At 32.8% G+C, this 14,624-nt stretch overlaps 1 protein-coding gene across 3 annotated transcripts in view; it reads left to right on the forward strand.

The window, feature by feature from the left end:
• Positions 1-11,980, forward strand: part of LOC117125026 (A disintegrin and metalloproteinase with thrombospondin motifs 3-like) — a 33,094-nt gene extending 21,114 nt beyond the window's left edge. For 2 of the 3 annotated variants that reach the window (XM_033271376.1, XM_033271377.1), the window contains exons 12-23: positions 4,579-4,745; positions 5,063-5,126; positions 5,280-5,391; positions 6,009-6,142; positions 6,528-6,648; positions 7,360-7,440; positions 7,769-7,932; positions 8,575-8,719; positions 9,018-9,153; positions 9,828-10,038; positions 10,206-10,347; positions 10,814-11,980. In XM_033271376.1, the coding sequence (XP_033127267.1) occupies positions 4,579-4,745; positions 5,063-5,126; positions 5,280-5,391; positions 6,009-6,142; positions 6,528-6,648; positions 7,360-7,440; positions 7,769-7,932; positions 8,575-8,719; positions 9,018-9,153; positions 9,828-10,038; positions 10,206-10,347; positions 10,814-10,989 (1,653 nt within the window). In that variant the 3' untranslated portion in view covers positions 10,990-11,980. Of the gene's footprint in view, positions 1-4,578; positions 4,746-5,062; positions 5,127-5,279; positions 5,392-6,008; positions 6,143-6,527; positions 6,649-7,359; positions 7,441-7,768; positions 7,933-8,574; positions 8,720-9,017; positions 9,154-9,827; positions 10,039-10,205; positions 10,352-10,813 lie in introns of all 3 variants that reach the window. The other variant, XM_033271378.1, reaches the window with a different exon arrangement.
• The last annotated feature ends 2,644 nt before the right edge of the window (positions 11,981-14,624 follow it).

The raw sequence follows: 14,624 nt of genomic DNA on the forward strand, positions 1-14,624 counted from the left end.
CCACCCACCCCAATTCTTCAGCAAAAATGTACTTGTTAGATGTACCATACCTTATTCAGGTGTGGATCAGACAGGATTTTTCTGCAGTTTTTTTTTTCTTTTAGACATTCATTGGCCCAGGGGACAGTGAAATTTCACTGTTCCCTGATTGGCCTCTACCTTGGGAATTGCTTACTATCTCGGGAAGGTAAGCTACCTACATAAATTGCGATATTATGGCATTTGAACCGAATATCTACGGTCGATCTAGAACTTCTTATTTAGGCCTAATAGAAAAATACTGGTAGGTCTACATTAGTTTAAATACTAGTTTAAGTAACGGGGATATTACAGGTATATTTTTTTCTCTTAACGAAACAATGTAATTAAAAGTATAATTAAAAGAACTCTTTTTTTTTTAAATTATGAACGTTGCGAAGTAAGTGTCACCCAACCTGCAGATATAAAACTGTTATATTGATCTTAACTGACATTTATTTGATAATCCAGGTCTCGAGACAATTTCGTTTGAGATTTTGGTAAGGTGGGAAGACAGTCCACCTGCTCTCTCACATCAGGGTCCGTAATAAATTTGCAATATATTATGAAAATCATGGTCCTTTAGGTAAACCTCCACATTGTTTCACTTAAAATTTAATGTAAAAACAGATGGATAAAAACATTTTGGGACTACGTGAAAATAGTATTGCCGTGATCTTTTGTCAACTTATAATTCCGGATACAGTGCCTACTTAAATTGAACGATACATAAAGTATTTGTTGTTGCCAAAAGAAACCGACGCACCAACATTCTGATTCTTATAACGTATTGTTTATTCGACTTCTGAAAGTTCAAAACGGTCGATCAATCACTGATGTTGAATTGCAAAAGTACACTGTCGCATTCACTAGTAATAATGACACACATTGAAAGTTTACCTTTCAATTTAAAACAAAATGAAACGTCAGTTGGGTTCACTTTAGAATATTGAATTCAGTAAAATTTGTAAACAAACGTCTACCTCAACAATAATTTTATTAAAAAAAAGGTGATTTTCTATGTATATTCATTTTATATTGCATTATTGATGTCTTATTTTTTTATCAATAATTTTATTTACTGATACTAAAAAAGATGAAACATTTCGTTTTATCTATAGACACAATTGAACCTGTAATGGAGTAGACAGATGCATAACATAACTTTACTAATTAATATATTACTAATGTTGAAAGTTACTTTGCTGACAATCGCATGGTATAGTCTGCTAACTCTTTCGCGCACTGTTGACGTAAATATTTACTTGAATTAATGCATTTGATATCATTATTATTGCTTATAATTCGTCAATATGACTATATTATTATATATTTGTTATACGATTAGAGACTACATAAGATACTGTAAATAATAGATTTATATGTATTTTATTTTTGAACTATTGATATTAACATAATCAAAATAATTACAGTATTTATTATCATAAGTAATAAAATGTAATCAATACTAATGTTTTGTTAACATACTAATGTACTTAACCATTGCGTTTATTCCATGCCAATTTCCAGTGGTGTATGAAAGGAAAATGTGTTAAGAAACCCAAGGACAAGAAAAGTCTCTGAGCACAGACCTAGACCGTGGGCCGAGGAAATTCCTTCTTCAATTCCGTAATCTCCATCAGAAGAGTTATATTCAGTAGTTGATTAAAAGAATGACAACAACTGTCAATAAAAACAGATCCCACCTCCGAGTTTTTCAGTAATGTTTGCCATTTTAAAACAAAAACAACACTATGAGAAGTATCGAAGAGCCATCCATTTGTCTGATAATGACGATGTCATTGCCAACCAATCCAAACATGTGTAATAGCAGGCCAACATGGCCAATCACAACCCGTGTGCTATATGTATAAGTATGACGTCATTCATAATCACATGAAAGCACTGGTGAATGCATGTTTTTGGTCAACAGTCAGGCAGTTTTGTATCTTGTTTTCTTCTGAAAGCTGTGTAATAAATTTATTGTAAGTGTAACAGATGTTTATATAGTTAATGTGTTAAGTTAAGTAATGAAGGCTGCCGCAAACAACGTTGCATTGTAAGTTTACAAAGTTAAATAAACAGACCCAGACTTGAGCCTCGTTGATTCTATCACATAGTGTCTGAAAAAAAAAATACGACTCTCTCACACCTCCAATCATAATCTATCATTTCATTTCGCTCATTAGAGTCGGTCAACATGTTGATGCAAAATTATTAAAAAGGATATTTAAAATGTAAAACCTTTTTCCTCCAGAGACATGGAATAGAAAATTCTTGCTATTATTTAATATTAATATATTTCTCATATTATTACTTTATTATTACTATATTACTAAAGCAATTAACACTAACGTTTACTAACGTAACAATGCTAACATAACATAATTGATACAAACACACTGCTTCCATTACTCTCTACTAATATTGTGAGTTGCTTTCATCTGACAAGAGTGCAACGGCTCCATACCTCTACTGTAATAGAAGATGTAGCCTAAAATACGCTTGCTAATAATCACCTCTAGGCCTATTGCATGATCAAGGTTACATAAGCAGCCAAAGATAACAATGAGGTGCTGTTATTTTGATGATGTTGTGATTGATGAGGATACGGATGTTCATGATGATGATACTGATGATAAGTATGTAAATTTACTTTATTGATGACACAGATAATGACGGCGACGTGATGAAGATGATGATGTTGATGTTGGTGAAGGGGCTGATGACAATAATGATGACGATGATGATAATGTTGGACATAATATTGACAGTGCTTATGGTGGTGATAATTGATAGCATGCACTTCACAAATAATTAATATGCAGCATATAATTTTAATAAGAAGAAAGAACTTCGACTCCAGTAATCCACTAACTCAAATCATAAGGAAATCACTTGATGCTAACAGCTAATAATATGCAGCAGCTTATAGAATTTTAGCTTCTTAAATTATTAAAGTATTAATATTTTAAATGTTATCAATAACAGCAACATGATCATTAACATAATTGTGATTATCTTCATCATTACTTTCGTCATTATCAATTATCATCATTATTGTCAACATAATCATTAACATATAAGCTACAGGAGCAGCAGCATCTTCATCAGCTCATTCACAGTGATCAATAAAAAATATTACAGTACATTCATTTATAACTGTCACTGTATAATAGTTAATATATTTTAAGTATTTAAAGCCAACCTATTCTATTATTATTATCAATAACTGAAAAATGTTTCATAGCAGCACATAGAGGTAACATAAATTATTTTCTTCAATTCAAAACATATAAAACAGTATCTATTTTCTTCACACAAAAAGCATGTTTTATATGTGTCGCATTCGCCAAAATATCTTTAGCAAACACGTTTTCTGTTCGTGCATTTTATATCTTGTTTTGATTATATTTTATTTGCATATATTTGATATATTATTACCTAATGATACTTGTAGTTCAATAATTTAAATACTGGTTTTTTTTCCAGTTTTTTACATACTGGTTTATGTTATATTTTATGTTTACTATTCTACGGTATTTGCTCAGTGATATTGCGATTCTTCTCTATTAATTTTTATAATAAAATTGTTGTATTTGTGTACTGGTATTTTCTTATATTATACTAATTAAAGTTTTGAATTATGGAAATAGTTTTTATTGTTGGAGATTGTATAACTTACTTTGCTTAATCATTTAAACATTTTATCTTTTCTTTTGTTTAAATGAGATTATTTTAGTATGTCGTATGCCTGACTAAAAATACTTTGGGTTTTCTTTGTGGAAGTTAATTTGAATCTTCTATTGTGTTGATGTTTGCTTTCTTTCTTTACATGAATGAAATTCTTTTCTAGAATTGATTTCCCCTAAAAATCGTTTCCGTTACTCTTTGGCGCATATAACGTCATTTACTTTATGCACGTTAACTCGGGCTTACGTTATATTAATGTTCGACATAGTCCACATGCACTGTTTAATCAACTTATGCTAGCTACAGAAATATCTAATCAAGCAAAGTCTAATCAAACATTGTGCATTGAGCTCTGTCCGTACTATCATTTTTTTTGTATGCCCCCATGAGTGACTACATGGTCATCTTCATGACCATAGTTAGACACGTCACATGTTTCTGTCAAATACAATTTGATACATCCTACAGACAAATTCTGATAACGTATGCCCGAATATAAAACAATATTATTATAATATATTATGTATACTTATTTTACCTGACTTGCCTTCCCAAAACCAGCGTACTGTCGCTAAATATTAAACTGAGTAATTAGCATAAGAACGTGGCAGTGCGGTACTCAGTATAGAAACCATACTTTTACCCATAACTTTAGCAACTGTAAGTGGATTCCAGGGAATGACCTTTCATTTTAAAGCTTGTAATTTAGAGAATATGAATATATTTAATAGTCAATTTTTATGTTGTTCGTCTCTGATGCTGGTTTTGGCATGGCAGACTCCAATTATTATATATATGTGTACATTTCTTTTCACTCAAATAACGAAAATCAACTAAAATATTATTCTTATCTGTGCCCATTTATAGTGGTGTATGCAAGGATCCTGTGTAAAGAAACCCAAGAAATCGGGAAGTTCAAACCCTATACCTTCAGTGGTAAATGGAGGTTGGAGTGAGTACACCGAGTTCAGCGAATGTTCGTTTACTTGCGGAACTGGTATTGAAGTTCGAACAAGGAAATGCAACAACCCAGAGTAAGTCAGCGTAACCAGTCAATCAAAATCAAATAAAAATTATATGTTTATATTTATGCCATGACCAACTGAATCTCCTTCTGAGATAACAAAGTATATTTTAATGTTAAATTAACATCGGCATATTCCTCACAGAATTGTCGTTAAAGACCCATCTGCTTGAGCCTAATAGTTCACCGGATGATACCATATCCAAAACAATATTTTACCACCATTTGATTGTATTCTTTTCTCCATCCGTATTCAAAGACTTGACTAATGTACGCTTACGACCTAATGATACATCTTTAAAGTAGTGTTTCACTTATCATTCACAGACCAAAGAATGGAGGAGCCGATTGTGTTGGTAGCAATACGGAGTACCAAGTGTGTAATCCGCAGGTAAGCGGTGCTCAAAATGTTAATATTTAGAGTATTGCGAAACATTAGACAATATACCTACTGACACAGAATTCAAAAGCAACACAACAAACTTAATAGAAATGAACAACTTGATAAATATGAAATGTCAACTAATTTCAACATTTTTTTTAGCCTTGCCCTGGAAAGACGACCGACACAAGGGCCCAGCAATGTAAAAACAAGCTCTCTAACTGGCGCTACCTGGACCGGTTTCACTCCTGGGCACCCATGGAAAACCTTAACAGTATGTATACAATATTTTCAAATGGCGCTCAGAGTTGGCATGTTAAATGCGTACTGTACTGCATATCAAAGCCAAAGACAGATAAATTAAGGAGTTTATAGTTTTCAACAGCATTACTTGTTTGCTGGGCAGACTTTAAATTGATTAAGATGAGGCCTATATTGTCCAGATTAAACTAGTCATTCCACATTAAAGGAATTAACTTAATATAATTTGAATTCATCTTACAAGGACTAGACGTTCAGGTTGGATATTTGAGTTGATTGTATGTTGATTGTTGACATCCAAAGAAGCAAACATAGCTGGAGAGATCAGAGTTTCAGCACAGCCAGACCAAGGCTCTAGAATAAACTTGAACATTAATAATAACCTTCATTTGACAGTTTTAAGACATACTTTTTTAATAACCTGTTTTTTGAACGGCACCACGAGCAAACGACTGTTGGAATGAGGTCATATAAATGAAACGGTTGATTGATTGATCGATCGATCGATTTCCTAGTTTAGGCTTAACCATTTCGTAATCAATACTACCATAATTCTGCTGTGTCTGACATTTTAAAAACAAACGTAAAAAGTAGCATTTTGTATTAGTGGGGTGTTTTTCTCATTGAAAGGTTCCTTGCAGTGCCGTCTAACATGCATGTCTAAGAATACTGGTGATGTTGTAGTGTCAGATTATGACGTAACAGATGGAACGAGATGTTCATATGACAACCCTAATGGGGTTTGTGTACAAGGAAAATGTCAGGTACTGTTATATTTTAATATTTATGCTATAATAATGTATAAAAATTAATAGACAACGAAAATTTCGTAGGCCTACCTAATGTAGGTCGATTATCTCATTGCTATCGCCCATAGCGCGTTTACTTTGCGGTTATACGAATCAAATCCATTTTGTGCTTGCTAAATCTTATTAAGCGGATTACTTCGGACACTCCTCTGTTCTTAGAATGGTAATATGACGAATGACATACCGCAGGTGTTTAAAAGTATAGAAAGTTAAGTAGCTAGGGATATAGACATCATTAGATTTAAGGAAAGGGCCTGAAGTATATTCTTCCTGATATTTTGGATTTTTTTTTTCTCAGTAATTCGACGATGTGTTCTTAACGCTTCTGTTTTCATTACAGGATATTGGCTGTGACAATGTTTTTGGATCAGGGAAGACAGAAGATTTATGTGGAATCTGTGAAGGAGATAATTCCAAATGTCGCTCTGTCACCGGCTCATATACCAAGTCTGCAAAAAAGAGTATGTATATTACAAACTAACTGATGCTGCCAATTGTTTTCCCTACTCTGAATCAGAGTGTGTTTGGTCAAATCAATTGACACCTTAATTCCACTCTTGGTTGGTATTAGCCCTGATGGTGTTTTTTTGTTACTTTACTACACCCATTTTTCCCCGAGGCCCATGGTGGGATTTTTTTACATCATTTTGACTACTGTCATGTATTATGCTTTTGCTGTACGTTTAGTTTTATACATTTATGTGTACCCGAATAAATAAATCCGAAAATACGGAATTGACAGTTAAACCAATTTTCTGTAAATTATTTTACGCCATGTACTGGTAATTAGCAAAATTATTTTATATATGTCATAGATCGAGTTTAGTTGATAAAATTTGATGCAATAATTCACTGTACTTACAATAATTGTATAGAAAAAACTTTTGAATAATTATTGAGATATTTGTTGGTAAATTTCTGGCATAAGATACGGTAGGGTTTAATAATTATAGTCCTATAATGAAACAAGAATGATGGCAACAACAAAAACATTATTGACAAAGGCATGCTTGAAAATAATAGCATGGATCGAACCGTTGAATCAAAAGTTTTTACTCATTATTTAGTGTTACCATCTTTTCAAGTATTATTTTCAAGGTACATTAATTGAAGATTTACTTGGTTTTTGAATATTGAAACTTACTTGTAAATTATGTTTCTCATAATTTCAGAATACCAACGAGTAGTAGTTATTCCAGCTGGAGCTAGACATATAGAAATCAATGAAGTTACAAACACAAAACATTTCTTTGGTAAATATTATTAATTCTATGTTACAATCACCAAACCAATTACATACAATGTATATAATATAATATCTGTCTCTTATACACATCTAGATGTGTATAAGAGACAGCCTTAACAGTAAACTAGACTAGTGCTCTCCAATACACATATGCAAAACAAAGTTAAAATCAGTGGCTTCCAATTTGATTTAAGGCGTCTGCATAATCAGTATATTATTACATATAGTTTATATTTAAATAAATGTATATATGTACATTACGTATTCTAAACATTAATGTTTAAAACTATACCTTTAGATGCACCCAACATAACGTATCGATCTACTTTTTTCAGCTGTGAAAAATCTTCGGAACTCCAAATTCATTTTAAATGGAATGGGAAAACAATCACAATCTAGAGAATTCGTTGAAGTCGGAGCGCATTTTGTCTATGTAAACGACGGTTATGAAGAGAAACTGGTAACATACGGCCCTATAACGGACTCTATATTACTGCTGGTATGTAGCAATTAAATCAAGTTTGTTTTTAGATGAAGATCACAAAAATCCAGACGGCCTTCATGGTTGTCAACCGTGACAGCTGAAAGTTGTATTCTCAATACCAAGTCAAATCATGTACTTTTTGCTATACTACGGTTTGTTGAACATTATTTACGTGACGCTTCTAATAAAGTTTGCCGATGATATTTTTTATTCATATGGTGTTAAATTGTTTATGATTCTTGCTCTGAATTCTTGGCAGCGAATACTGTACTACTTATATTCTCTAAAGATTATAGACAATTATTTTTTTTTAGAACAACTTTTGTCCAGTACGGGAATATGATTTTCTAAAACCATTTAATGGACCCATGGACTTATATGTATATACAGGTGGAGGTTTTGCACTTCATCAAGTATTGAAGTGCATTCTATACTGTATAATTTGATAAACAATAAAATACAATGTAAAAAATTCACGGAGGCAGATGATTTTAGTTATATAGCGCATTATAATTTATTTAATCCTCATTCAATAAGTGGCCCGCCAAACAAACAACAAAATGCACTACCTTTTCTTGAAAATGTATATACACACAATATATAAAAATAAGAAAAGGCCTATTCATTTTGATGTTTTCGTTGTTTCGTTCGTATCAGGTATTCAGCACAAAAGATCAGCGCCGGGGAAATTTCACCTACAAATACATTGTTCCGTCTGAAGACTTGACCATATCGAGAAGTGATGATTTGTACTTGTGGCAAGAGGTCGGATGGTCAAATTGCAACAAACAATGCGGAGGGGGTAGGTTCAATGCCATACTATTCTAGTCACCGTTAAATTCCTGGGAAACAATGTACTAAGTTTACGCAGTAAACATCATAATTACTAGTTTTTGTTGATTTTTTTTTTTATTATAAAGGCCTACGGTATATTAGTAATCGAATAGGCAAATCATTTCCTTCAATCTTTTATATAGCTTTATTTTTTTTTCTTTAATTGTACAATAATATATAATAATATAATTACATTTCTTTCCCGATTAATTAGTTTTCAATATACGCCTATTAATGAGTTATTAATGATTAATAACTTTTTGTAGGATGGCAAACTCAGTCATTTGAATGCAGACGGCAAACTGACAACCAGGTTGTGGAAAATCAACACTGCGGAATGTCTGACTATGACCCGTTAAGTAGCCGACGGCCTTGTAACACTCAACCATGCCAGCAAAAACGGTAAGATAACTACTAGGGTAGTACTACTCTAGGGTGAACTCAAGTGAAGTAGTGTTCAAAAATATATTTGATAAGGCCTATGCTCTCAAAACCCATATATAGAATTGCGTTAACAGATTAATTAATACTATTATTTTGTTGTGATAAAAAAATATAATAATCAACATTGATCGCCAGGTAAGTATTAAAACTTCAATTAAAAAAACCTGAACATTATTAAATGTTTTAATTTTTTTTCTCGAGCACAAAGTAATGTTGTTAATGAAGACTTAATAGTTGACTTACATTATAAATAGAAAGCAAGTTTCCAATTATGCAATATTGAAAACATTACGAACCTCTCACTAAATTACCTCATATTTGTTTTATATTTTGTATACAAATTCTCATTAGACTTTTTCAAATATATGGTTTTGTAGATATTCTGTACAATATGTCTGTATGAGCTCCATATTTTCGAACATCCCTCTGAAAAAGAATTAAAAAAACCAAACTATATATCGTGTTTACTATAATAATAATAATAATAATAATAATAATAATAATAATAAAAAATATTATTATTATCATTATCATTATTATCATTATTATTATTATTATTGTTATTATTATTATTATTATTATTATTATTATTATTATTATTATTATTATTATTATTATTATTCATTTTGAAGATTTATATGGGAGACGGATCCATGGGAGCCATGCACTCGTACATGTGGGAGTGGAGGAAATCAAATCAGGGGTGTGCGATGTAAGAAAATTGACAATGGTCAAAGTAGCACTGTAAACAACCGGAAGTGTCCTGGTCGAATGCCAGCCAACAGCCAGGCTTGCAATAACGATCCTTGTCCTTTAGTCTGGAAGACCGGGGAGTGGAGTGAGGTTAGCAATACATTTCACTTTATTGAAAATTACTAGACCTAGGCTTACTTCAGTGTAAATAGGCCTAGTATGTGAAGCAAAGTACGTTCTAGTGTTGACCTATAGTTTCGAATAACTACCGTATAAATTTCTCTTTCTCTCGTAAATTTTCTTTCAAACAATAATAGTGTTCTGTTACCTGTGGTATTGGAGTCATGACAAGAACTGTAACGTGTTCCATTCCTTCAACGCAAAGTTCAGACTTCAAATGCCCGGACACAAAACCAGAAGATAGCAGTGAATGTGACATGGGCACTTGTACTAGCTCGCGTAGGTACAGTTTGTTGTCGTAACAGTGGCATGTTGGTTATTAATACAGGCCTAGGCCTATTTCTGACATTATTAATAATACTGATAAGTGATAAGTGGGACATTTATTAGATTTCTTTAATACTTTATTGAAAATGTTAATCCTTAAGGAATATTTACAGATTATGAAATATTACTCATTTCCTTTACAGCATTACCTTATTTCTGTTTTATTTCTTCAGAAATGTGTTTATTTTTTGTATGTGTGATTCAAAAGAAATATTTATTGAAATATTTTATGTATGTGTGATTCAAAAGAAATATTTATTGAAATATTTTAAACATAGGCTTACATAACAGTACAAAATATAGCATACACTGCAACTGTATACCAAAGCAATAAGATCATAACGATAAATGTCGCTTCACTGACTGACTTAATTGAACTCTCGGTTTTTAAATTTCTGTTTTTACTTTATTATTACAGAAAAGGTTAAAACAACGTGCGTTCCGGCTTCTAACACACTATTATGTAACCCAAAATTACGCGAAATGTATTGTAGTTTGGAGGGTTATGAAGATATCTGCTGCGTGAAGTGCGACGGAAGTCCGGCTGTTTCATCAGATCCAGATGAAGCTCAAAATGAAGATCTTATTCCATGATCTTGCTAGCCAAGAGACAATATTTCTGTACTTATATGCCTGTTTTGTGATGTTTTGTACAAATGTGATGTGGTATTCTAGTTATGAGTTGCCGGCTCATTATCTTAAACAACATATCAGCCTCAATTGTATCTTATAGTGCAGCTGAGTTTACTTCGCCTTATTTCAATCTGACTTAATAAAATCTCTCGAACCGGTCTGTTTCCTGCCAAGTACCACATAGAAAATTTCCGCTATGCCATTATGGGCGTTGTAATTTATGTCATTAATAATATTGTTTAATAATACCTGAATATATTTAAGAGTTACAACTCAAGTTAATATATATATATTAATTATTTTGGATTTATATTACGATACCGTCCGTAATATTTAATAGGACCAAATTCATTTATAGACCTATTGTCGTCAGTTGTTAATGATCGGACGATGACATAAAGCTTCAGGCATTTCAGTTTATCGTGCCGTTCATTGTGAATACGTACGATGTATCCGCGACGCATGATTTTATAAAGACAGTATTCGAGTTTCCTCCTACATGTTTGTAGGCTATTTTAATGTATTTATTCAACTATTAAATCTATTTAAGCTTGCCATGCGCACAGCTGATGCTTGTAAATATTAAGTGAAATCTTTTAGCCAGTCATTTATTTTGTAAAATACATGAACATTTAACTTTAAACAACCTTGGACCTTAGACGTGTGTGTCGTGAACTGGTTTTTAGCATTGGACATGCACCAGTGGAGCCCATACTAGTTTATAAAGAAACGAAGATTGTACCAAGAAGGTATACTAAAATAAAACTTGTTAATGAAAATTATTTATTGAAATAGGGTATGTATAGGAGAGAAGCTGTTTTGTATATACAGTATTTCGTGGGTGTATTTGGGCACCGGATAGCATGCGAAGTCAAATTATGAAAAGTGTCTTTAAACATTGACTTAGAATTATGGAAGGATACTGTGCAATAAATACTCATGATATAATATACATATGATTCTTGGTTTTCTCACAGTAAAACCAGAAAGCAACTGGGTATATTTGGATAAAAGACTGTCCAATATTCGTTGTGCTCAAATATATCTTGGTACTGAAATACGTGGACAGCAGCGCGGAATGTTGGAGTAGTCCTGCATTGTGAAAAGCTACTGTTGCAATAGAGACTACTTGGTTAAAAAAAACAAAAAAAAAACATTGTGCCTTTATTCGTTTCTGATCTCATCAGACTACAGTACCATTGTGTAAATGATACCACATAAAAAAAAAAAAAAAAAAAAAAACATGGCCGATTTAGAGATCGTTAAACCATGGCCAATTTCAAGGAAACATTATGACGGCATTCTGAATATTGCACCACAGCATTCCAGCACCCAATAAATTATTTATCTCCGCCGACAATATGAAACCCGAGAAAGGGGTTCTCGGTTTGCAGAAGCTTAAAGTCTAACCACTCAAAGAAATGATCTGAATCATTAATTAATATTAATACCAATGCTCAAACATTTTAATGAATATTCACAATTTGGGCCGCCGAATGTCGGCTCGTTTGGTGTTCAGTTGGTTTTAATAGTTTGGTGTATTGTATGACGATTAATACACCAATCAAGAAATACAACTCTACATTTAACTTTAACAACTATGTTGGACGTTAAAATATATAATGAATTCGTAAATAATTTTAATAAATAAAAATGGTCCATGCAAAACCCGTTTAAACCACCCCATTCAAAATGAATTTAACACTAAATGTTCAATTATTCTGAAAGTTATTCGTTCTGATATTTTAAAACGAACATGAAAAAGTAAATAAATGGTCACACACAGTCATCATCATATCGAGTGATGTATGTGGCATAGACCACGGGTAGAAACAAACACTGGAACATAAGCACGCAAACCTAAGCTACCACTTACCCTTTTTTTTTCAGTGTTCGCCCTTATTTAGACATTTCTTTTAATGGTGAATTTTAAATTGATTTCTTCAATTGTTATTGAGGTTTTGTAGCGGAGAGCAGTGCATCCGATGCTTTATGACCAAGAACAATTGTACGAGACAGAGAGTTATGGAAAATAAGGAGTTGTTAATTTTTGATAATTAAAAAAAAAAAAAAAAAATTTAATATTTACAAACGTCAAACAAAAGATAGTTGAATGAGTTTAGCAATGCGTTTGGTTACGTCACACAAAACCGTATTGCAATTTATGAATAAATTCAATTGCTGAAAATAAATATAGGCCTACAGAAGCTCAATAATAATAATTATTATAAACCAGAAAAGACTTCATTATTGTGTAAAATACACTACTATTGATAATGAGAATAACAATAATGATAATTATACTAATGATGAAGAGGAGTACGAGTACGACGACGATGATTATGATAATGTTAATGAGGTATCATGGGGATGATAGTGATGGTGAATGATGATGATCATAATGATGAGGATGATCATCCTCCTTTTCGCGAGTGATGGTAATAATAATATTCTGTAGTTATATAATTTAATATTATAAAAGTTCGATTTGAAAATAGTGAAGATTTTAATATGAAGTAAATAAACTTATTTAAATGCTTCATTTATAACTTAAGGCCCACGTTTCTTTTATTTTTTTCTCGCTTAAACTTACAACGTTCACTTCAGAAGCACATTCAACCTACATAACAATTTAATTTCAAATTACATGCGTTTTAACAGCAATATTTTCCATTGTTTTATGACGTGGCAAAAACTTTTTTCTAACAACGACCTATTTATGTGAACTATGAACGCATTTTGAACTAAACGCACTACACGTAAACACAGTTTAACATTTATCATACTCTAGCACAATTTCCATATTTCTCAAAAACTAAACTGTATAATCTTTAGTCTCAGAGGAGCACTACACAGTGCTACCTTTCCTACTTTCACCTGTAAGCACTAACAATACATTTCTAAGATAAGCTGAGAAATCAATAAAACTCAAGATTCCGGGACATCACCTACTGCACTTAGTCAGGCCTACATTAGGAAACATAACCTGGACTTGCATCACAGTTTGACCTACTTTGGTTAGGCTGCATTCACATCGGATCCGAACCGAAATTAGGACCGCGTTTCCGATGCGCTGAACGTCAGCAGCGGCGTAGCTAAGTGAGAACGGGAACCAGTTCAAGATTGATAGCCAGGCCATGGATATGAAAGTTAACCGAGTGCCGTAGTCCTGGATTAAGACTAGTTGATGGACAAGTGGTGTTGAGAGCCGTCAATTTCATTCATTGGCGGGTCCAGGAATTGCACCAGTAGTGGCGGCAGGATTTACCCGAAGAGGGCTCCATGAGGCCGATATTCCCGACGAAAAAAAAGTGGGCGTAGTCGAGCGTCGACGGGGAAAAAGGGGCTGCCCCTTCCCCTCCTATTGTTGCACCACTTAATTGAAAATAGAGTGGGCCCTAGGGAGAAACTTCCGCAGATGAAGGTTCTGACCACCTCGGCCCCACCGTGTTTGGGGCTGAAGTAAGACAATTTATGAATATGACACCATATAGATAGCCGGAACTGGCACTCTCGGACTTAAAAATTGAATATACAGTAATTTTATCTTTTTGTTCATTTTTTTTTTTAAATTCTGAAAAAAATTAGGAATCCAG

Source organism: Anneissia japonica, unplaced genomic scaffold (assembly GCF_011630105.1).
Source record: "Anneissia japonica isolate Jap-2015-1 unplaced genomic scaffold, ASM1163010v1 scaffold9_len2422644_cov172, whole genome shotgun sequence".
Lineage (NCBI taxonomy): Eukaryota > Metazoa > Echinodermata > Crinoidea > Comatulida > Comatulidae > Anneissia > Anneissia japonica.